The sequence below is a fragment of the Podarcis muralis genome, chromosome 4, assembly GCF_964188315.1.
Source record: "Podarcis muralis chromosome 4, rPodMur119.hap1.1, whole genome shotgun sequence".
NCBI lineage: Eukaryota > Metazoa > Chordata > Lepidosauria > Squamata > Lacertidae > Podarcis > Podarcis muralis.
The window spans coordinates 39146384-39171548 of record NC_135658.1 but is presented as its reverse complement, the minus strand read 5'-3'; the positions used below and the strand labels follow the sequence as shown (position 1 = coordinate 39171548).

The window sequence follows — 25165 nt, the reverse complement described above, 5'->3', positions numbered from 1 at the left end:
CCAGGTGGTGCATGTCACACACCATTGCTGAAGGATCTCCACTGGCTACCTATTAAAACCAAACCACTTTAAAAATCCTGTTACTTGCATTTAAAGCAACTTTGCAACAGGGTTACCCGAAAGACCAGCAAAGACGTTTAGATCAACAAATGAAACCTGATTATATTTGCCATGACCTAATGATTTTTGGCTTATGGTAACATGGTAGTGGGCTTTTTCACTGGTGACACCAGCGTTGTGAATTTCTCTTCCTGCTGAAATATTACCATTCCCCTGTCTCTCAAAGTCACACCTGCTTAAGGAAATATTCCCCTGATCTCCTAAATAGAACCTCTTCTTTTGATTGTTCTTTTAACTAGTGTAACTGTTACACTGTGTTAATGGGCTTGTTTGCTGCACATTTTAATTAATGGATGTTTTCATGTTTAGATGAAGCTGTTTTATTGTGTATTTTAATCTTGACTAGCTGTATTTATACTCATTATTTTGCTGTTGGCTTTTATTTGTTTGTAAACGCAATGGGAATCTTCTTGAAATGAAAGGTGGCATATAATTTCTTCTGAATCATCACTATCAACTGAACATTACATCTTAGTTTCTCTCAATGCAAATTTGTCCATGGTATCCTTTATGTTTATTTGGGAGGATACCATAATCTTAGTCATAATCTTAGATATGTTTGGCCACTGATCTGATATTCTTCTTGCACTATTCCCTTCACACCAATATGCTCCCTTTTTGTTTAAGGAATGTCTGCCCATGTCAACATCCCTCTATATCTGAAATCCAAAAGAAGAGGCACTCTTCTCTTTCTGTAGTCTTCCAGCAGTGGCAGACCTTGGGGGTCTCAAATTTCAGCAGCTCCCTGTGCAATGCCAAAATTCGCCCCGCCCCGCCCCACCTCTCACCTTCCACTCTCCAACATAGTTACGGTGCCCCCTAGGCTCCATGTCTTAAATCCACCTCTGCTTGCAAAGTTACTGAGGTGTAAGAGGGGGCAGTTGCCTCTTGGCATATTCAGTATCATTCAAAGCACACACAACCTGAAGAACTACCCACCCTTAAAGGAAAGGACAGGACTACTAGACATGATGGCTATTCTCTGCCTCCACCATCAGAGACAGCATACTTCTAAATATAAGTTGCTGGAAACCACCAGGCAGGAGAGTGCTCTTGTACTCAGATCCAGCTTCAAGGTTTCCCGCAGTCCTTCAGTTGGTCACTGTGAGAACCATATGCTGAATTAGATGGGCCTTTGTCCCGCTCCAGCAAGGCTCTTATGTTCTGAAGTGTGTGTACATTGCTTTGCATTCTGTGGCGAAAGAAAGGCAGGTTATAAATAAACATTTACAGCCACAGTCCTCTGGTGAAGTCCTTTTGCTTTTATTTTCTCTTGCTTTGCTTCTCAACCTCCCTTGCTTTTGTGTATAAGGCTCCCAGGTCGTTTCCTCTCCAGGAACTGACCACATTCAGACCTACTTATCTTCAACAAGCTTGCTGCCTCCTATGCCTTCAAATCATGGAACATATCACACTGGCATTCTAAGAGCTACTAGTGATTTAGATTACATTTGCCAGGCCAGAAGCTGTGCTTTACAAACAAAATTAAAAAGAGGGAACTTAAATACAAGGTGTCATGTGAATAGTCTCAGTGAAATGAAAGTGATTCTAAATGCTAGCAGGAAGGACATAGTTTCATTGTACATAAGGAACTTGACAAAACAAGGATGCTGAACAGACTTTTCACTCAAACTGATGGAGCAATCTCTTTGGCTTAGCTTGTTACAGAGTTAGCTAAAGGTCCTATACAATTCATTATCTAACCTAACACTCATATTACCAGGAGGTGATGATGGGTGGGTGAATAGATGGTTAAAAAGTCCACTGAGAAGAGCAAAATAAAACCAGGAATTCTGAAAGAATGAAGAATCTTGTGGCACCTTGAAGACCAACCATTTTACTATGGCATAAGCGTTTGTAGGCTAACAGCCCACTTCTTCACCGTATCAAAATGTTAGCCTAGGTAACAGGTGTAAATCCACCGTGGCTTCAGAAGAAAATGAAATGTAGGAAGAACAGACAGTGGTAACTTAACTCATCACTGCATTTCTGCATTTCATTTACCTTTGGCCTCCCTGTTTATAATCCCCTTCTTCTTCCAACAATTAGTATCTATAGACTTGTAACTCAGGATAACACTTCATATATCTGATGAAGTGGGATATTGTCTGTGAAACTTTATACTTGTTAGCCTTTATAATGCTGCAAGAGTTTATGATGTTTTTGCTGCAGCCAACCAACACAACCACCTTCTGGAAACTGACAGAAAAGGGAAATTGAAGCTTCATCAGTCTCTAACTCCCATCCCAAAAATTAAAGCATCCTTTATTTTCAGCATATTTGGTATCTTCCAAAGGTCTTCATACATCTCAGAAATGGACAATTTTTGTTGTCAGGGAAGAAGAAAGCCTGCATGCCTATTAACAGCAAATCATCAAAAGCAAGATCAAAGCTAATGCAAAGCAGAAGCTGCATCAAAATACTTGCAGGCAGATACTGATCAAATGTGCTACTCCATTTACCCATCCCTGTTGATGGAACACCGAGAAAATCAACAAAGACAGTGAAATAAACCTTGTGGTTGTGTTCATATTGCTCTTTGCAGTGGGAAACATTCACTGATTTTTGCCTGCTTAAATTTTATATATATTCCATATGCCCATACAAAATATATCTGTAATGGTTCTCCTTTATCATAGTATAAATCCTGTTTGGTTCATCAGTAAGAATGTGCGCATACTTTTGGCTTTCTCCAGAACTCATCTGTCATTTTGTGTATTGACGAATCCAGTCATAAAGTGTTGTGATCTTTGTGTAAACGCCAGGGCGATTCCGTCGAGCACATCCTTCACCCCAGCTGACAATGCCTGTAAGGTACCATCTGTTCCCTCTTCCTAAACAGGCTAATGGACCTCCAGAGTCACCCTAAAAGGAAGGACAGAAGCCTCACTTTTTGTTTCATTGCATAACTAATGCATATTTGCAGATAGGATTGTGATATGATACACACTTTCACATTTCTGCTGTTTTATCAATTCTTATACAGTCATTCCAAACACCCGTAAGTCACCATGTGCAATTGTGCTCTGACGATATATTGTCTATCAGGTTCACATGGTGTTAGATGATACTTGTTCCCTGATGGGTGTGACTGGTTAAATGAATGCTTGAACTCCTGTGATTAGTGTTGTTGTTAACACTGTTTGGCACAATGTGTCTGATTCCCAACTAACATACTACTGCAGTCTAGACAACATTCTTTTACAGGTACACAACCTGAGCCAGGATTGGGAAGAGAGTCACCATGAGGAAGCCTGCTTCCACATAGCCTCAGAGATCCGGGAGATTAGGTTAATATGTAGGTGTATGTTGCATGTGCCTCAGATATTATTTTATTTTACTCCAACATCAAAGGCAGAAAGGAATGAGGTCAAGGTTGATATGGCTCAAGAAGGCGTATGTCAGTACAAATTGGTACTCATTTAGGATTTGAATGCAAGTATTCTTGAAATTAAAAGTTGAGAAAATAATATTTAAAGAATCTTTAATGGACACCTCAGATAATTTTCTAGTCATGCTTGGAGTAGGCCCACTGAAATCAATGGGACTTAAGTTAGTCATGACTAACTTAACTCCCATTGATATCATTGTGGTTATGTTTATATAAAAAACTTCTATCCTACCTAATTTTCAAAATAAATTCAGTGGGTCTACTCTGATTAAGTCTGGATCCAACCCAGAGATGTCTAATGTCTTTTTTCTATGGGAATAAGAAAACATTCCTGGGAAAAATAATTTTGAAGGGACTGGTGTACAAATCAGTGTCACTTTTCACAATCATTTTCCACTTTACCTGACATGCGTCAATGCCACCATTAAGGTTCCCAGCACACAGCATCCGAGAAGTAATCAGATCGTCATAAAGCTTGTTGCAAACACTCTGATCAATTATTTTCACCTTCGCTTCTTGCAGTGTTTTTGCAAGTTCACCTACAACAACAGAAACGTTGCATGGGTTGAGTATGATGGTTCTGATTGCAAAGTGAGAGGTGAAAAAAATAATAATCAAGATCTGCCTTAGAACTTTTAACTTTTCCTTGCCTATATGTTCTCAGGATAAAAAACGATTGGCACAGCACATGGTGAATTAAACTGAATAAAGGTTAATCTAATTGAACATTTCCAAATCTAAGCATATTACCTTCCTAGTGGCATCTTAAATTTACTACAGTGGTGCCTCGCAAGACGAAATTAATCCATTCCGCGAGTCTCTTCGTCTTGCGGTTTTTTCGTCTTGCGAAGCACGGCTATTAGCGGCTTAGCGGCTATTAGCGGCTTAGCGGCTTTTAACGGCTTAGCGGCTTAGTGGCTATTAACGGCTTAGCAGCTTAGTGGCTTTAAGAAAAAGGAAACAAACTCGCAAGAACTCGCAAGACGTTTCGTCTTGCGAAGCAAGCCCATAGGGAAATTCGTCTTGCGGACCAACTCAAAAAACGGAAAACCCTTTCGTCTAGCGAGTTTTTCGTCTTGCGAGGCATTCGTCTTGCGGGGCACCACTGTATCCTCTAAGAATAAACTGAAATTAAAGAGTTCCATCATTTGTCACTGAAGATATGTATTTAGAATTGCCACAAGTGATATCCAATTGAGCTAGGCCATATACCTTCAGTTCTATTAACGTTATTTATTTATTACATTCATTATACTTCACTTTTTAGCCAAGGATGGATCCCAAAGTGGCTCACATTTACAATCCACAAAAAGGTACAATATATTAGGATGCTTGGCATTTGCAATAAACATATCCAGAAATGAACATACTATTTTCTTTTACGGCTCCCCAGCCAGTTACATAGCAGACAGTTCCATAAATTAATAGTCTACGACTGCTTGGTAAACATATGGGCTGTACCAGCTCATTGAAGAATACTGGTGACTCCATTTCCAACAGGGCAATGTCATAGTCTGAGATATATTGGTCATAATGTGGGTGAACAATGATCCTTTTGATCGATCTCATCGCTACATGATTATCATTGTTTCTGTTAATGACCTTTATACCCATATATGCTGTCCAGCCAGATGCTATAGAGTATCTGAAAAACAACAAAACATGCAGTTTTCCATGTGCTCTTCTTATATGGGTCTCATTCATTTGAATGGGAATTGCATAAATTATTCATTTTATTATTTGTATTTCTAGCTCAGCCTTCACCGAATTGTTCAAAAGGCAGGTTACTAAAAAAACAAAACAAACCACCCCCCAAAACTCCACATAAAACACATTCAAGTTCTAATAAAATCATAAAATAAAACAACAAAACTAAGAAAATAACCAAAGCGGGCAACAGCACAGTTCACCAATCCTGCAGGAAGGAAGACTCCATTCAGCCCAAGGCCTAGATCTTGATCAATCATTTTTTTAAAAACCCTCAAGCTATCACAAAATACACCTTTGGGGAGGGGTCATTCCACAATCTAGGTCACCACAGAGAAGGCCCTCTTCTGTATCTTCATCTCTCAGTCCAGGGAAAGCAGCGATACTGTCAACATGGCCTCTCCTGTTGATTTTAACACCCAGGCAGCTTGATGCAAGAAAAGGCACTCATTCAAATATTTGGGACCCAAATTGTGTATATGTCGGTGTTACCACCTTTAATTGGGCTCCATACTGCATTGGCACTTTCAAGACTGATGAAATGGGTTTTGCATAGCCTCCAGCATCCAGGTGATCCAAATTGTAATGCTTGGGGTTTTTTTGGTCCCGAGCTCTTGCAAGAGCCAGCTGACAAGTGCCAGAGCACCGGACCAAAAAAGGGGACATTCCAGGATCCAATAAGAAGCTGGATTCTGTGATTTCTGCAATTCCTCCTTAAATCAGGATGGTTAAGTTGTATGGTGTCGAGCCATGAACAACCACCAGCAACTGTGCTCTGCTGCATTCTGGACCAGGTCACAGTTTTCAAACCCTCTTCAAGGGTAGCCCCACTTAGAGCACATTGCAAAAATTAAATCTGGAAATAAAGATTCTAATCAGAACAACACAGAGAGGATCTGAAACAGACTGGGCTGCCTCCAAGTGCTACAGACATAGAAGGCAAATCTTGTGGTTACTGTACGCCCCCAGTGATTATTTATCAGTAATCAATGCTTCACATTATATAATGCGTACCTTATCGAATCGGAGTCCTGAAAGCAATGGGCAGCAGATACCAGCCAACTATTTGAAATAATAGATGCACCACATATATGGCCATATGTTTTTAGCTGCAAGCTGGCTTGCCAAGGCCACTTTCCATACTTTGCATCTTCACCACCAACAATTCTGGGTCTTTTTACCTGACTCCTTCCACATGCTAATAAAAAAATGAAATACATATGGAGGTTATGTATGTAAAAACAAAATACTCTACCAGTCATGCACTGCAATCCTGAACAGACTTTCTAGGGCACAAGTCCCATTTAGTTTAACTAGATTTTCTTTGGTAAATCTGCTTAGATTTGTACTGTAGAAGTGCAATTGCACATACATGGACAAAAGACCTACTAAATATATTGGGACATCTATCTTTCATGTAAAGGGTTTGTGACAGGGTTAGGTTCCTGAAGCCTTCCAGATGTTGACTTCTTACTCCTGTCACTTCCAGCCAGCATGGTCAATGGTCAAGGATGATGGGCAGAGGGCATTGAGGGCAGCATGACTGATTTTGACACACTACGCCCAGAGCCAAGGGGGTGTCACAGGGCAGCACAAGTAGGATGTAGTGAATTGAGCAGAATGGAAGATGAGAGGCAGGGAGAACTAAATATTCACCTCACACAGGGCACCGCTTGAAGTCTGCCCCTGTAATGGAAGTGGTTGTTCAGCAACATCTGGAAACCCAGAAGTTATCCACTCCTTATTGAGGAACTAGCTTTATAAATTTTTATTTTTTATTTATACCCTGCCCATCTGGCTGGGTTTCCCCAGCCACCCTGGGTGGCTCCCAACAGAGGACTAAAAACAGAATAAAACTTCAGACATTAAAAACTTCCATAAACAGGGCTGCCTTCAGATGTCTTCGAAAAGTCTGATAGTTGTTTATTTCCTTGACATCTGATGGGAGGGCGTTCTGCAGGGCGGGCGCCACTACTGAGAAGGCCCTGTGCCTGGTTCCCTGTAACCTCACTTCTCGCAGGGAGGGAACCGCCAGAAGGCCCTCGGCACTGGACCTCAGTGTCCGGGCTGAACGAAGGGGGTGGAGATGCTCCTTCAGGTATACTGGGCCAAGGCCGTTTAGGGCTTTAATGGTCAGCACCAACACTTTGAATTGTGCTCGGAAACATACTGGGGGCCAATGTAGGTCTTTAAGGGTAAACCCTACTTCAGAGCCATGTCTGACTTGCAGTGGATGCAATGCTCTCACACTTTGCCGATTCTTACTTCAGCAGAGAAATCACACATGTCAACATATCCCTTTGAACACATAGAGCTACTCCTTCCAATTAAATGATGAGAAATGTTATGACAACTCCTAGAGCTCCTTTCCCCCATCAATGCAGGGGATTTCTCCTGTGCCTTCAATGTATCATTGGAGCAAGGCACTGGTTTTTTTATTTCAGATAAAGTTTTCCTGTTCAATTGATTTGAAATAAGGTTACTTGGCCATGGTAGCTGGGGCTGATGGGAAATGTAGTCCAAGAACATTTCAAAGGCACTATGTTGGCTAACTCTGATGTAAGGCCTCTGTGAATGATGAGAACCTCAGTATAATGGTCAGGGAGGAGATGTAGGGAAGTACACACGTTGTGGTAGAGCTTGTGGCCTGTAGAAGAGATTGATAGCAACTGGAGTGAGACATGGTAATGGCACCCTTTCTTCTCCTCAATCTCCCTAAACTACAACCCTTAGGAATTACTATATGAGAACCTCTTCTCCTTACTGTACTGGACAGATTTGGAGCTCCAGTGTAGGCCTGGGCCATCAGGACAGAGCATAGAGCAAAGAGATAATATAGCAGCTATGTCACTGATGAAAAAGTACCATATTCCTAGATAATGGGTACCTAGGAGCTCCATGTGCACATTAGTGTGTACATAGTCCTGATCTGAAATACACAGACACATTTCAGCTCACTTCGTTGTTCACTCATTATTAACTTACCACAGTTCATTTCATCAGATCCATCTGCACAGTCTCTTATTCCATCACACTCTGGGTTTTGCTTTATTGGACACTTTCCATTTAGACATTTATATGCATGCTGTGAGCAGCTTCTATAGGCTGAAAGAATAGAGTGACAGATGAGAAACATAGCAATGATGCATTTCATGGTGCTGCCTCATAGGTCATGCAGCATAATTAAAGCAATGCATTTTCTAAAAATACATAGAATCACAAAGCTGTAGAGTTGGAAGGGACAATGACAGTCATCTAGTCCAACTCCCTGCAATGCTGGAATCTTTTGCCCAACGTGGAACTGAAACGCACATTCCTGAGATTAAGAGTCTCAGGCTCTACTGACTGAGCTAAATGTATAATTTCATAGGTGTCTTGGCAATATGTTCGATAACCTAGACCTGGGCTATCCAACATGGTGCTCTCCAGATGTTGTTGAAACTTCAACTTCCATTATCTATTAGCATTGGCCATGCTGTCTGAGGTTGTCTGAAGTTGCAGTCTAAGAACATCTGTTTTCTATCCTTGACTTCCACATGCCAAAAGTTCCATTTTGCCACTGGAAAAGCTGTTTAATGTAAAGATATTCAGATCTGATTCTGAAACCTTGTGCCCAGTAAACAACGCACACTTCTTCTGTGTGCGCACAGTCTGTTGTGTGGCTAAAGTGAACAGGGGAGCTAGTCTTCTTTTAAAAAAAGGTTTTGGCAAGAATTTTCTGCTTGGCAATTGTTTGCCCTTACGTAAACTTTTTGATTAAGTAAAACAACAGTTCACAATGTTTAAACTTTTCCCCATTTGCAGAACACGTTCTTCGGTATTCTTGAGATACTACTCTCAGGCATTGCTTTCACTGCTTTCACTGCCATGTCTAAAAGATGTTTTGTGCTTATCCTGGACAAGATGTCTTATTGTGGAGATTTAAAAAACAGACTGTTAAAAAACATCCTTGCAACATCTTTGGGTACTCATGCATTTAATAATTTTAAAAGTATGAATATTAGTCTTCAGAAAAGCGCACAAACACCTGGCTTGAGAGCAGTACATGTGAAAAGGATCTAGGAGTCTTGGTTGACCACAAACTTGACATGAGCCAACAGTGTGACGCGGCAGCTAAAAAAGCCAATGCAATTCTGGGCTGCATCAATAGGAGTATAGCATCTAGATCAAGGAAAGTAATAGTGCCACTGTATTCTGCTCTGGTCAGACCTCACCTGGAGTACTGTGTCCAGTTCTGGGCACCACAGTTCAAGAGGGACACTGACAAACTGGAACGTGTCCAGAGGAGGGCAACCAAAATGGTCAAAGGCCTGGAAACGATGCCTTATGAGGAACGGCTAAGGGAGCTGGGCATGTTTAGCCTGGAGAGGAGGAGGTTAAGGGGTGATATGATAGCCATGTTCAAATATATAAAAGGATGTCATATAGAGGAGGGAGAAAGGTTGTTTTCTGCTGCTCCAGAGAAGCGGACACGGAGCAATGGATCCAAACTACAAGAAAGAAGATTCCACCTAAACATTAGGAAGAACTTCCTGACAGTAAGAGCTGTTTGACAGTGGAATTTGCTGCCAAGGAGTGTGGTGGAGTCTCCTTCTTTGAAGGTCTTTAAGCAGAGGCTTGACAACCATATGTCAGGAGTGCTCTGATGGTGTTTCCTGCTTGGCAGGGGGTTGGACTCGATGGCCCTTGTGGTCTATTCCAACTCTATGATTCTATGATTCTAAATGGGGTTTTTTCCTGTGTGGTGGGAACAAATATAATGTATGTTTTAGGCATATTGCATTAAGCAAGCATAAGATAAATCAGAAAGAGCTGTCAGGAAGGGGCAGTGCACTGCACCTGGCATCCCATCAGTGGCATTCTTAGTGCTTACTGAGAGAGGGAGGGATGCAGCAGCAGAGAGGTCAACATTGTGCAGATGCACCAGTGAGAGCACTGGATTAGCTCTGCTAGTGTGCCTTGCTCCTCCCCCTCTTTCTCCCATAAACATTAGTGAGACCACTGATGGTAGACCAGATGGGTGGCAGCATCCCTCCCTGCCAACTGTTCCTGCAATAAATAAGAGCATGGTGCATATCAACATAACCCATGAGAAAATGATGCAAGAACACCCTACGTTGCTGGCATTTTCGTAATTCCCAGTCTAAAATTTGTTTATGTTGTTCTTACCGCAATTGTCTTCCTCCTCATCACTCTCACTTTCACAGCTGCCATCTCCTTTACAAGGCCTGGAATGGTGTTTACACTTCCCATTACCACAATTAGACTTCACGGGATTGCAACCTAGGGAAGAATTTTATCATCAAGACTGTGGTGTTTCATTCAACAGCAGATGTCCCCAGAAAGCACATATCCACTGCCATTGCTTCTTTTAAGATGAACCGTGGGAATTGTTGACAACCTTAGAATTCAGTTAGAGAGACCTAGTCCCACCTGAAACAAGTCCAAATCCTGGACTGAAAACTAGGAAGTACTATTAATCCAATATGAAATGAGAATATGTCCCAATAAAACATGGTCTTCTCATGCAGTAGACCAGGAAAATTTACTTTCTTTAGCATCACCACTGCTTAGTTTGCTATTCAAAGTTCTTTATATGAAACGAATCTCAATTCCTGACTGAGCTGTTAAAACACTTCACAAAATGAAAGGTATTTTTAATAAACGAATGGGTTAGGGAAGGGTCTGATGACCTGTAATGATATTCAAGCTCTATATGCTTAATGGCTCTGATTTTATTTATTTATGTCATAAAATTTATAAACTGTTTGATTGTTTAAAACCAACCAACCAACCAACCAACCAACCAACCCTGCAAGCTGTTTTCTTTCCAGCCAATACCTTACCAAGCTATATTTACAATATTCTAATTAGCTCACGATGAACTCACCACAGTTTACCTCATCACTTCCATCGGTGCAGTCTTTCCACCCATCACATCTACTGTTTAAAGAGACACATGTTTTGTCGGAACATTTAAATTGCCTAGGACAAGCTGAAAGAATTGAAAAATATCAGACTACCATAGATAATCATGATGACACTGAGTCACAGAGTAAAATTCTGTACTGTTATGACAGCTGAGTAGGCTAAGATTTGTCCCAAACCCGCTTTGGTGACAGGGGAAAACATATTAGAATAGCTATAACCTTGTACCAGAGGACCAAAGTCAAATGGCAATGGACATACCCCTTAGACTTTCCCCATCTCTTCCCAGCATGCTCCTATAGACTCAGCACAGGCTAGAAGTTCTGGCTAATTCTGCAGCCAATAGCAGCACTCGACCAGAAGCATATAAGCACTAACAAGGCAACTGCGATCTTACAGTATCTCAGAATCTGAGACAAGGGATTGTGTGGTGCTCATTGTTGGAGTACAATTCCCATAAGCCCAGCTAACATCACCAATGGTCAGGGATGGTGACAGATTTCATTAATCCCATTTCCACTGCTGCAACTAGATCCAGGGCATAGATCCAGGTAGGAATCCCATATATCCAAGTGAGACTTCTCAGACACCATCCATCTCTTAACCCAAACAGAAGACAGCAAGGATCTTAGCTATAGAGTGTCCCACCTTTGTCTCTGCACCTAAAATATGTACCAGCTAGACAACGTCTGGTGGCATGACCACTGACATGGAGTCACAGAAAGGTTATGAATGCTGGTGAGGTCCCTAGTTCAGACACCTTTGTTGGTGAATGCAGAGCACGCCACTGAACTTATTGGTATGGCTGGCCAAGCATTTATTATTCATCCTTCCCTGAAGGGTATGAGTCAGCACAAGGAACATAACAGTCACTGGAGACAGAGTTTCAGTGCAATTTCTTACATGGGATGGATGAGTGTTGCCCTAATGACTACACTATATTTTCTAACAGGTTAGTAACCCAATACAGACTTTCAGTCTGCCACTAAGAGAGAGGGAGCTTGGTTGGGAATGGAATAGTGTCTTGTTGATAACAGCCCTTTTTAAGTCACTCATCACACTGCCCATGTCTTTCTACAGGCAGCCAAACAGTCCCTCATCACCCACAGAGATACCAACCCATTGAGATCCAGTGTGGTATAGTGGTTAGGGTGTTGGACCTGTAGGACCTGGGCAACCAGGGTTCAAATCCTCACACAGCCATGAAGCTCACTGGATGACCTTGGGTGACCTTGACTATTTGTTTATTCACAAGCCCTCAACCCACATGTATACCCATCATTAGGGGTAAGCATTTTTCTGGCAAACCGAAAAATCAAACATTCGTTGAACTTTTAATTGTAGCCTCAAATCTGCTGACTCCTCCTGCTTCATAATAGGGATAGACATAGGTGTGAAGGAGGCACATTTGGGACAAGCTAGAAGAAATGTGCTCATGCTCAATCAGTAAATTACCATGATAATGCTATTAGTACTAAGTGCATCTGTGTCCACTTACGGTCTGCGTGGCTGAAAGCTCTGAATTCAATATAAAAACCCCTGTGTGTGACCAGTTCATCTGAATGGAAATGGATGGCCACTGAATAGCCATATTCCTTGACCCTGCTGCCTTCCCCAATAGGTTTACAATATCTGATAAGAATAAAACACAACAAAATTACAGATATATAATATATCACTATAATAGAACTAACCAAAGAGTGTATTTACAGCGTGATTCTACAGTGCATGCTTACTCAGACGTAAGCCTCATGGAATTCGATGGGACTCCTAGGTCAGTAAGTATAGGATTGCAACCAAGCGGAGCAACCATAAGATGGTGGTGGAGAGATTCTATGGTGAACGGTGTAGAAGTAGGGTCAATGGAAGGGAAAATAAGTACCCCATCACCAAGGCTGGCATAGTTCTTTGCTTGGTTTGGCGAGGCAGTGGGAAGGTGATGAAGAAACCAGGAGGTCTTTGGACGCAAAGCGTCCCTTTTTCTTCCCACTGCCTTCAGCTCACTGACAGTGGAAGAGTAATAGCAGTGGAGCTTTCTCTGGAAAGGGATGTCCATAGCATCCTATGGTATCCCAGCCTCCATCACAGGCAGCACAGGACTGGTTCTCTTTAATTGCATTCACCATAACTTGTCGTTTTGACAACTCCTCATGACTCAGATTGTGTTACAGTTGTCATTTTCAGAATTCCAGTCCTGATTAAGGACTCAGCTGTGCTATACATTTAAAACAATATCATGCCACTTTTAACATTCATGGCTCCCCCCAAAGTATTTTAGGAATTGTACTTTGTTAAGGGTGCTGAGAGTTGTTAGGAGACCCCTGTTCCCCTCACAGAGCTCTATTATTCAGAAGGAAGAGGGGGTGGCTGTTAAACCACTCAGAGTCAGTTGAAATTTGGTCATATTATGGTAGGGTTGCCATGTGTCCTCATTTTCCAATACACGTCCTCTTTTCCAGGAGCATAATTTCTGTCTGGGTAGATTTTGTTTAATTTGCCAAAATGTCTCCGGCTATACTTACTGGATGTGACATAGACATAATGAATGGTCTTCTCTTCCCCTGCCCCCCACAGCAATATATCATAGCTTCTATAGCATACATATAGTAGGGGTATTTAAAATGAGAGTCATCATAGCGTCCTCTTTTTTGTTCTTAAAAATATGGCAACCCTACATTGTGGCAAAATGTGGTCAGTTTTTCAAATTTTATTATTCTAATTTTACTTACAACCCTTTCCTTTTTTAATTATCTATAACCATAAATGACTCTTCACCTATGGATGTCAACAGAGTTGTTTCAAGAAAAGTAGCAGAAAAGGTTGTAGCTCACCTAATTCCATCAATTTCCAACCAATCTTTATCACATCTATTGGATCCAAGGGATGGTTCCTGAACTTGTATTACAAGAATTTTTAGCAGCAATCTATAGCCAGGCAGTGGTGCCTAAGATATAAAAAAGCATTTAAAAAATAAAAAGCATGGGGAAGAACATTTATTCTACTTTTTATACTTAAAAACAACCTGTCTATTGGTCCTAAATACATGGACAGTGCGATCCTGTCCGGTCTACTGAGATGTAAGTCCTACCAAGTTCAGTGGTACACCCAGGGAAGTGAGCATAGAAGGTATGGGAAACTTGTGCGGCCATCCAGATATTGTTGGACTACAGTTCCCATCATTCCTAAGCACTGCTCAAGTTGGCTGGGACTGATGTAAATTGGAGTCTACCAACATCCAGGGGACCACATGTTCCCTACTGTAGATTATAGAATGGGATCCATTACACACATACCCGGAACATACCCTCTCCCCTGTTGGTTTCTGTTTGTGCCACTGTGCAGTGCTTGGAGTCACAAGACTCTGTTTTGCATTCCAGAGATTCCAGGCTGTTGGAAATCTCACAGAAGGCGGGAGACGGGTGTGATGTTACTGGTTTCCTGTTCTTTTGTTGTTCAGTTGCTCTCTGCTTTCACAGAGAGAGCATGTATATTTCTTTTCTGTCTGCATAGTGAGAAATAAAGCCTAGAAATGTAGCTCATATTTCTCATCCCTTCTGCTGTTTTGGATACTCTGCTGAATGGGGAACGTGCCTGGAGCCTTATCAAAGGCTCGGGTCGTTAAACATCGTCAGAGGAGATTCCGGAGGGCTCGACCGGAGGAGTAGCCCGGTCGTAGCGGAGATTCCGACATCCCCCCCCCAACTGAACATAGGCTGGATGATAAGAGAAACAAACCCCCTTCTTTGAATGAGCATGAGATTGCAAGGTGTTTATGTGTCCTGGTTTTCCCACTGCAGAAAGTACCGTATTGGCCTGAATATAAGCCGCACCCAAATATAAGCCACACCTTTAAAATTGGAGGGCGGAAAGAAAAAATTCCCGAATATAAGCTGCTCCATTCCTCGCTGCTCCTGGCTGCAGACTGGGCAGGGAGGCGGGAACTTCGCTGCGTTGCTGGCGGCCTTTCCCCTTCCTCGCTCTCTCCCTTCCCGGCCTTGGGGGAGAGGACAGGGGACTACATGCGGGGTGGATGCCGCTTTGGCTGCATACTGTAAGATCACGAATATAAGCCACACTTTAACTTTTCATGGTCGGAATTTGGGGGAAGGGAAAAGTGAGGCTTATATTCAGGCCAATGTGATACTTTTAAGCTCTCTGCCTTGCTTACCAGGCTCTGGGAAAATCTTACGTGGGCTCTGGGGGGCTTCGCAAAATGTAGTGATATTTCAGATGGCCCAGAGAGATCCCACAAGGGCCTCCAGAGCCTGTGTGAGACCTTTCCTGAGCCTGGTAAGAAAATCTGAGAGCTTTTAAGCTCTCCACCTTGCATGTGTTTCATTTGTCCAGTTGCAGCTGGCCAGCTGCCAAGCGCATAAAGCTGTGATCACACACGGTACATTTGGCAAGACATGAGTTGACTGCAATAGAGAGTGAAGTAGGCTCATGAATGCTACACTGGTCTCTCCGAGGAAGATTAGGACACAATGTTATAACAACCCAAAATCCATGTTAGGCTGATATAATGCCTATTTCTCCTCACCTCACAAATGATAATCACATATATGTAAGATCTGTCATTTCATTTAAAATTCTTATTTCCTTCTGTTTTTCTGGCCTCCCTGTTTTAGAAGAGCTTATTTTTTTTGGGGGGGGGGGGAATCAAGTTTTTAAAAGATTTTCTTTAAAAAGTTCCCTGTTACTTCTAAGAGTACATACTCTAATAATCCAGTGGCAGTCAATATTCGGTGGATAGTAACTTGGGTAGTATGGAGAAATTACAGTCCCATTCCAAGAGATGTATCGACCGCCACATACTAAGGAGAAAATAAAAACAAAACATTATTATTCTGAAGAACTGCTCATCTCTTGTTATGGAAAGCATGGGAAAAGCTCTTGTTGAATTGAATGGGAGGTGTTTTTTTCCCCCATATGCAAGTAGGTGCTACGAGGTGGTGGAGCAAAAAAGAATTATTATAGGTGGGTAGCATTACATTCACACACCCCACACAAACACACATTATTGTCAAAATATAGAGCAGGTGTGCTGTGTGGGCAACCTGATTTTAAAAACCTGCATTTAAGTGTACAGTTGTGGAGCTAATAGATCATTTGGCTTTTCCCTCAGGAAAGAAATAACTGCATAGAAATAACGCTCTGCACTCTGCTAGGCCAAAGGGGTTCTTCCTTTCTCATTGTGCAAGGGAAAACACATACAAAGTACAATGATTCACTTACTCCCCCTATGCATCGTACAACAAATGACATTTGGAACCCCCTTCACTGACTTTCAGAAGCTGGTTGTTTTGCTGCTCAGAGAATATGCTTTCACAGTGTTGATATGCGGAGGCAGCTCAGTTTGCCACCATCCACTTTGAGGAAAATTTGCAACAGATTTGTATACCTTTGTAATAAGAAGGGTGACAGAATTAGTATTCCCACCAAAGCATCTTTCATCACTTGGCTCACTCTTCTCAATGCCATTGTGAACTTGACAGAGCTACTGTCCTAAGTTACTGTACTTGAATCACGAGTCATTCAATATAGCAAAAAAGTGGATCATTTCACTCCAGCACTTGTGCTATCCATGTCAGTCTTAGAGAACCCTAATATTATTATAGAGTCAGGTCAAAATAATCCTTGAATCCATGTCTTATTCCCCATTTTAAATCCACATAAATATTTCAAATATAAAACAACTACATGTGAGCCATCAAAAGTTCTTCACAAACAATGCTTGGCATCTGGCAACTACATACCAATTTTAGGAACTGCTTGAAAATATGCATTCAATATATTGCTCTCTTTTCTTCGGTCCAATGAGAATGTGACCAACATGACATTACTTGATGAAGTTAAACGTATAACTGGGGACGTCCAGGCCCCGGACGACCCACACCATCTGAAATACATTCAGGCAGATTACAAAGCTGATTTGGAGAGCAGAAAGTCTCTTCTACTACTATATGTACCACCCAAGGGGCCTTGGGACACAGGGTGCTCTACCCCATGTAATGAGAGAGAGAGAGAGAGAGAGAGAGAGAGAGAGCGCACTGCTTTGTGTCTATGGAGCAAACTTTTAATTTTTATTTATATAATTTTTATTACATTTTCTAATTTACATTTCAAAATATTCATTTAAACAACCTTAAACCTATGACTTCCCTTCTTCTCTTTCCACGGTTCATTTCGCATACCTTAAAGGTAAAGGGGCCCCTGACCATTAGGTCCAGTCGTGGCCGACTCTGGGGTTGCGGCACTCATCTCACTTTATTGGCTGAGGGAGCCGGCATACAGCTTTTGGGTCATGTGGCCCACATGACTAAGCCGCTTCTGGCGAACCAGAGCAGCGCACGGAAACGCCGTTTACCTTCCTGCCGGAGCGGTACCTATTTATCTACTTGCACTTTGACATGCTTTTGAACTGCTAGGTTGGCTGGAGCTGGGACCGAGCAACGGGAGCTCACCCCATTGGGGGATTCAAACTGCGACCTTCTGATCAGCAACTCCTAGGCTCTGTGGTTTAACCCACAGCGCCACCCACTCTTCGCATACCTTACATCCCTGCATATTTTACATAAACTAAACCATTCTGTAATCCATTGCTACATCCATCAAAACTTATTTACACTGTTGGATTTATCTTAAAGCCACCAGCATTTTTAAATGAACACAGTTTTCATCCATGTATACTGTAAACATTTTCCGGTCTTCTTTAAACATACATTCTTCTTGTTCTCTATATGTTAAAACTGCAAGCTGTGCGTATTCCATCAGTTTAAATTGGCATTCTTCTTTGGTTGGGACCTCACTCATTTTCCATTTTGAGGCTAGCATACATAAATAGTCTTTTTTGACACCTGGGAATTTATCCCCAACAAAAAGGACTCTGTTTTGTTTTTGTTTTTTGAAAGGTACTTTTAAACATTTTCCCCCAGTTCATTATATATCATTTCCCAATACTCTTTTATAAGTCCACCACATACGATAAAACGTACCCTCAACCTCATTAGATCTCCAGCATGGAGCAAACTTTTAAAATGCTCTTACCTTGTAATTATCTTGTTTTGCAGAGGGAGAAGGAAGTCATATGCGGATAGCCTGTGAGATGCACAGCTCCCAGGAGTCACGCTATGCAAGGGAACAACCACCAGTCTCACAACGTGGTCCGACGGAACTCGCAGCCTCCACTGATAAAAAGGTCTCTTAGGATTCATCAGTGTTAAGGTCCTATTATTACCAGGCTTTGCATAGAGGTCAAAGGCCACTGGTAGACAAAACCAAAATAGATCAGTGGCTGAAAAGCAGAAAAGCAGAGAAATGAATCCATCCAGACCCTGTCAGCCCAGATCCCAGGAACCAGATGTCTACGCCACAAAAGGCAGGCTTGTCCAGCACATCAGACAAGGACTGAATACATTACGAGACAGCTCTGTGCTATGCTCTCACCCCATGAAGTTGTCCTCCTTTGGGACAAGGCGGAGGCACAAAGGAGATGAAAAAGGATCTACACTGGGCACCTGATTAGTGGCTAGAAGACTTGAATTTCTCTGTACCAAGCCAGCACCTTTCACCAGATAACTGAATGCAAAGCAGCTCTAAGTGCATCAACTAATGGAAAAAGCAGGTGAAACACATCAGCTTAAGTAGAGCACACAGTTGGAGACAGTTCCTCTTTCTTACAGCACTATCTTAAGCACAATTGTTCAGAAATCTTACTGAGGTCTATGGGGCTTACTCTCGACTACAGCTGTATCCTTAAGGTAAATGCAGCAAACATCATTTGTATAATATCTAACTCTTCCAGCATTAAAAAGATCATTATGAGCTTCACCATACCCATTGTGTGGATGAGGAATCATGACTGACTTGTCCACAGCTGTTGAGGCGAACAGTGTAATTGTTAGTCCACTAAGCCAAGCCAGCTCAAAATTTCTCAGATCCATAAACCATGTCAGCATATTGGTCTTCTTCTTTTTACTTTATCCAGAGGTTAAGACCATATTGTGGCCCAGTCAGCAGGACTAAACAATTACGGTTCTTCTCACATATCATCCCATTAATTGCAGTCATATTGTAGGGACAAAACAGCTCAGAACTGATCTGCTGTTATCATGCCATAATCTTTGAGCAGCATGCTTCAAGGCACAGCAGCAATTCCCAAAAGAGAGGGAGATTTTTGTTCTTATCTTTGGTGAAGGGCTGGAGCAGAGATCAAGGCTTCTGGCCCCTTCCAGAGCTCCTACTCAGATGACATCTGTGGGGGTAGCAATACATGGATGGAGGGAACAGTACTGGTCTTGCTGCCCTCATTCTCCCCATCTGCTTGTTCACCTAAAGCTGTGAACAAAGCCTATGTGTGCTCTGTTTACTACTGCAAGATACAGGAGCTGGCCAGCAGGTGCACTCCTGATAATCTACTGCTGCCACCGCCACCACTGACTTCCACATGCTGAGTGCTCTAGCAAGTTCTTATACAGCCTTTATAAAATAAGCAAATAACTCAACATACCTCACATTTTGAGAGTGCAACATTGATTTAAATTGGCCAATTATGCAACTGACAAGTGGGGCCTGTAAGAAAAATGCTGCAGTGTGGAGCTCTCCAACCAGCCATGTCCTCTTCTAAGATAGTCCATTCCATTCCCCCTCTCCTCAGTTTTCAGTCACAAGTACACATAACTGTCAATCAGCTCAGTACCCATTGGGCTCTTTGGGGTTTTCTTCTCCTTATGTCCTTCCTCCGCCTGTTGTATTATTATTATCCCTCCCTCTTATGCATGGATGGTGCTATTTTGGCAACATAGGGATCCATACACAGACTTCAGTTTGCCAGTGCTATAACACCATCTACTGAGAAACCTTGAATGGGTTACAGTCCCAGATTTAGAAGATTAGGAGAAGGCCTTTTGGAAATGCTTAAATAGTCTGGATTCGTTTTTATAAGCTGAAAATAGGGATGCAGAAGAAATTTGATTTTGTTTGCATTTTAACAAGGAACTACATAATTTGCATTTCTCAAACCGCAGGGTGAACCAAAACACAACTATCCTTCAACATTCTCACTTTTCAAAATTTTGCAATCCAGTTCTCCATCTGAACTCTCTGTCTCTCTCTCTTTGGCATCTGTTATGGGAGCATCTGTGCAAAACATCTTTATTAGTGAATAAAACATACAAAAAAGGATTTTGTAAGGGAAAATTGCTTGCATAAATATGTATATCTGTCAACATTGTATGCAATAATGTGTTTATTAGGATAAATTCATGTCATGCTAAAGGGCTGGTGAATTTTCATAAAGATTTCGTGAATATTTTTTTAAATGGCAAATTGCTGCAGAAATGTGGAGAGCTGAAATGAATAGGTCCATCCATCTTTGCAGACAATGGTTGCAATTGACTCAGAGTGCAATACATTTTTTTTCTGCAGAAGTAGCCTTGGAATGAAAATGAGTTGCATAGGGGTGCAAAGGTGGTCTTGAGCAACCCTGCTCATTTCCATGACTCTTGAGCTGGAGATGTTCCTCTTACTCACTGAATCCTTTAGGTTCAACTTAAGAGCAAGCACTGATGAAACAAAAGAAAGTTGTGCTACAGCAACATTTGAAATGGTGTGCCATTGGACAATGGGGACAAACATAGCTCTTACCTGCTTTCCATGTCACATCATAGTCCATAGAATCTGAAACTAAAAATTATGAAGAATCCTCAAAATTAGTGGCATATGCATTCCTATGAATTATTGGAACTTCTAAAGAATATAAAAAATAATGTTACCAAAGAGCTCCATGGTAATAACATCAAAATCCTCCTCCAAAGAATATACTTCAGCCGTGCTGTTTTCAGTTGCAGGTGCCCGTTTACTGAGTATTTGCTTTTGCTTCATCGAAGACAGATTTTGAATAGAAAGAACCATATCTTGTGGGGCCCAAAATGTACTCCAGTAATAAGCTCGAAGGCCACTCTTTCCTTCACTGGAGGAAGATGACAAAATAAGATGGAAGAAGAACATCGGCTTGGAGAGGGATCTTTTCTTCCTCTCTGCCTGTGCACAAGGGTATCAGGGCAGATTTGCAGCACATAGGGAGAAGTTTGTGAGTTAAATGGGGTCACGCATTCAAACTACAAGCACCAATCAATCAGTGCTCACAGAGACCTCTCTTTTTTTCCTTTTTTCCCTAGGGAGATTCCTGCTCACGTGAAGATGGTTGTTTACTATTCAGATCCTGCACTTCACCATAAACTAAGGGTGAAATGCAATCACTAACAATGTGACTATGTACATCTGCAAAGAGCTGGTGAACTGGGAAGTCCTTGGTTCACATTTAACCTCAGATGCACAATATTTATGTGGCATTATACATGACTGTAGACCTGTTCCTGTCTATTCTCCATCTAGCGTGCTCCCACCATTGGTTTGGGAAGCGGTATAAACACCATTTTAGCCACAATCCTTAGGTAACCTGCCATTTCTTATGAAATACTATGCTCTGATATCCATCTTCCCCCTCAAACAAATGAAAAACAAAAACAGCTTTGATCCAAACAGAGAAAAAGAGCAACCTAGCTTCACTTAAGCTGGTAATGTGTACCCAGCCCAAGTCACTGTCTCTCAGCCTCATTCATCTCATGAGGCATAATGCTCATATTGAGGTGGGAAATGTCTTTTGAATGTGTTTAAAAGGTATATTGTGTATGCAGCCAATGGCAGAAATGAGCTGCAATGAACTAAGTTCCATTGCTTTTGTATATGTTCTTTGACTCAGGCAATAAATAGTCTTAGACCAGTGCTAACCATCCACTGACTTTCACATTCACTTCCCCTGCTTAGACTATTTCAAAAAGGCTATTTGAGATGGAATGGGAAGTTTATTTAGAATTCTAGCCAAAGTCTAATCTGAACTGGAATAAGACTAAATTCCAAATGAGATCCTCTACTTAACTTTATTATCTTCCGATTCTTGAAAACATGAATAGAGAAGACAAAACAAATGCCTACAGTCAGAAAAAGGGGTTTTGAAGTTCTGGTACTTACCTAAAAGCAGTAATAACAGATGTCAAGTAATAATTCCCTAAGGCAGAAGATCCATACAATTCTGGAAACTGAGAGTTAAACAATTAGAAAACTAAATATAAAGAACAAGAAAAAGTCTGTAAAATTTAAAGAGTTCCAAGTAACAAAAAAAAATTTGCGCCATTGTTTTATGTCTAGCACAAATAAGTAGGTAGCCAGCACTGGTCGATTCATTTTTACAAGGTAGCATGATACTGATTCTTCATGAAATAGTAGTTATTGAATGACAAAAATCAGTATTGATTTAGACTATTTAAGATCTCTGTCATTTCTGGCTTCTAATCAGGCCATGGGCCACTCATGCAACCCATGCACAAAGCAGCTTTGAGGTACCCGGTGAATTCAGTTGGGAAATGCAAGCTAACAGAGAGATGCTTTGTATTTTCAAGCCTTCTGTTAGCAAGGAGCTAGAAAAGTGTTTTGATCTCGCAAATAGAGTAAACTTGGGAGAGAAGTGCAAGAAAGCAAGTATTGTTGTGCTGGAAGAGGAAATTTGAAAAGGGGTTTGCTTTAAATACAAACTAATTGTCCAAAAATCTCCACAAAGAAATGCACTAAGGCGGCAATTGTATACAAACTTACTAGGGGCTAAGTTGTATTGAACTCAGTGGGGCCTATTTCTGAGTAGGCAGAGAATATATATGAAATATCTACTGTGTAAAGCAGAAGAAGACACAACTCTGCTTACAGGAAATGGAACCAGAGACTGTTTTTTCTAATTCTAGAAGGCTTAAGATATTTCAGTTCCTGAAGCATAGCGTCAAAGTGGCACCCACGTACAACAGCAAAAATACGAATTGACCACTTTTTGGGTGGGTGTGAAAAGTGCTGCCCATACCAGGTTGTCTCGGCATGCTTAGTGGTAAGACTGACATTGGTAATGGTCTTCAATTTTGATCAAGCCACCACATCCCTCCCTTTAAGGCAACTCAAAAAAGATAGGCGCATGTCCCTTAACCGTGCCTCAGCAGGTCTAGTTTCATCAGCGGCATATCCCAAGTACAAAACCTATCAAATGAAATTTGAACCAAAATGTAGTCCCTTATATTTTCCATAGGCAAACTCACACAATTCTGGACAGCTTCAGCTTGCAATATAAATGTATGTGATTTGGGGTGCATTAGGTCACTTGTGTAGGTCAGGTTAGGAATTTCTAGGCTTCCACCAATGTAGATGAAAGAGAATGCAGGAGCTGGAAGGAAGGGAGGGGAAATATTAGCAAAACAAAAACAGGTTAATTCGTGCTGGGGGGGAAAGGTTGCTTTAAAAGGCATCAGACTAACTTCTGTGTTAACAGGAAGACACTCCCTTTTAATACACAACATCAAATCAAAGTCCACTACAAGATTTTATTCAAAAAATATCATCAGATGATCTTCAGTATTCAAATGGAAATCTACTTTCACTGGATTCAAATGAAGACACAACTATCGGATGAATCTGACTTTTGTCAGTGCCTGCTCATAATATTCTCAAGTGATCAAGAAGGTGTATGTAGGACTTTCTTACACACACTATGCAAATGTTTAACTTTGAAATGTTATTGATTTTTATCTGTATGTTTTCTAACCATTTTTTTTAAAAGGTTAAAGCTAAATTCATACCCAAGGGGCAACACTTTTAAATGATTTGGCTTTGCAGATAGTGTAGGATTAGCATTATTTGCAAACCATAGATCTTGAGTACAGTGTGTCCCCCCAATGCAACAACTTTCTGCATTAGTGGACAAAAACACCAAAAACACAAGATTCACATAGTGTGCCAAAACTAGTTGGTTATGAATATTTGTCATAAACACGATACATCATTGGCATCCTGGAACTAAATAAAAACCCATTAAAAATAGTTTTAACATTAACCTGCTTGAAAAGCAATGAAGGCAACCTTTACATGTTTATGGAAATTAAAATCTTGAAGTAGTGACACTTACATAATGTATAGTACAGCACCAGCAGAATCACAGTGACAGTCAAGGAAATCACAGGTAACATTTGTAAAAGACATCTTTTCCAGAAACGAAAAGGCACTTTTTGGCCAAAAGAATGCTTTCGACTTGCAATATCTTCTTGTGAAGCCTGGCTGTGGTGAAAAGGCAGACCCTGTTCAAGAAGGAAGGAAGGAAGGAATCGGCAAGCAAATCGAGGAAAATGATTCTGCCTTTGCTCAGCTGACAAGCGAATTAATTGTTGCATTATTCATGAGCAATTTACAAGCGTGTTAGGAAACCGAATTGCAATTTCTTACCAGTCCAGAGAGAAAGTGTGAGTCGCAAGGAGTAGGTATGCTGTATATAACAGAGAGGCGTCTGGATGGGAAAGACCTCATGATGATGCTTCCCTGGTTTGTTCTGCCTTCTACATATCAAAATCCTAGAAGCAACTAGGGCTTTTGTATTTGGAACCTCAGGGGAAAACAATGCCTTTCCCTCCTATTGTTGTCCTTGGTTCTCCTTTGCTATATGACTAAACAGCCTCCCGCCTGAGCACCTGTGGTTCAGGTAGTAGGTGGGAAGGAAAATAAGCCATCCTGGCTGTAACTCTTTCTTTTCCAAACCAGGCAGATGGGATCAGGTTTACACAAAAGGACTCTCGGTTAAGATAGCATCTCCTTTGAAAATGGACAAATGAGACAAACCCCAATGCTATTCGTGCAAAAACTCAGTTTTTGATAGCAGCTCTTTACAGCATGCGCACCAGCATTTCTTAAAACAAAGGGAGGGGAAAGAATATCGGCTGTAATGAGCAACTCAGACAATGACTGAAATAGCCTGAGTGAAATCAAAGGAACTTACTGACCCTTTTAAAATGCTTACATCCTTGCAACAAAACCAAGTGAACCAAGAACAGTAATTAAGAACACAGAGCGATTTTGTTACAGCATGGTTACGGTTGAGGGACGTATTTAAAAGTCTGAAAACCTTGCACACACTTTGCCCTTTTGAGTAGAACT

The 25165-nt window shown here is 41.3% G+C and overlaps 1 protein-coding gene across 5 annotated transcripts; it reads right to left on the bottom strand.

Annotated features, from left to right (window-relative positions):
* Nucleotides 1–1362: 1362 nt before the first annotated feature.
* On the bottom strand, nucleotides 1363–24914 carry LOC114595469 (suppressor of tumorigenicity 14 protein homolog). 5 transcript variants are annotated; one of them, XM_028725743.2, is made up of 18 exons: nucleotides 24461–24914; nucleotides 24147–24315; nucleotides 23284–23408; nucleotides 22178–22245; nucleotides 20920–21116; nucleotides 20792–20830; nucleotides 18194–18410; nucleotides 16903–17045; nucleotides 15863–15960; nucleotides 13978–14090; nucleotides 12645–12778; nucleotides 11109–11213; nucleotides 10388–10501; nucleotides 8204–8323; nucleotides 6233–6416; nucleotides 4882–5156; nucleotides 3914–4050; nucleotides 1363–2985 (listed from the first exon to the last, which is right to left on the bottom strand). In XM_028725743.2, the coding sequence occupies exons 1-18, from the start codon at nucleotides 24539–24541 to the stop codon at nucleotides 2827–2829; spliced, it is 2478 nt and encodes an 825-aa protein (XP_028581576.2). In that variant the 5' UTR covers nucleotides 24542–24914; the 3' UTR covers nucleotides 1363–2826. The 5 variants fall into 5 exon arrangements, with proteins under 5 accessions (XP_028581576.2, XP_077783343.1, XP_077783345.1 ...); XM_077927216.1 differs by lacking the exon at nucleotides 1363–2985 and having other exon boundaries at nucleotides 3927–4050; nucleotides 4973–5156; XM_077927217.1 differs by lacking the exons at nucleotides 24147–24315; nucleotides 24461–24914 and having other exon boundaries at nucleotides 22178–22268; nucleotides 23284–23348.
* Nucleotides 24915–25165: the final 251 nt, after the last annotated feature.

Coding starts and splice junctions, on each gene's coding strand:
- LOC114595469 (XM_028725743.2), bottom strand. CDS start 24,541: ATGAGGTCTTTCCCATCCAGACGCCTCTCTGTTATATACAGCATACCT. Junction 23,409..24,146: donor GGTGCTGTACTATACATTAT/GTAAGTGTCACT, acceptor CCTTCCTTCCAG/CTCCTGCATTCTCTTTCATC. Junction 22,246..23,283: donor CTGAAGCTGTCCAGAATTGT/GTGAGTTTGCCT, acceptor TTTAACTCTCAG/TTTCCAGAATTGTATGGATC.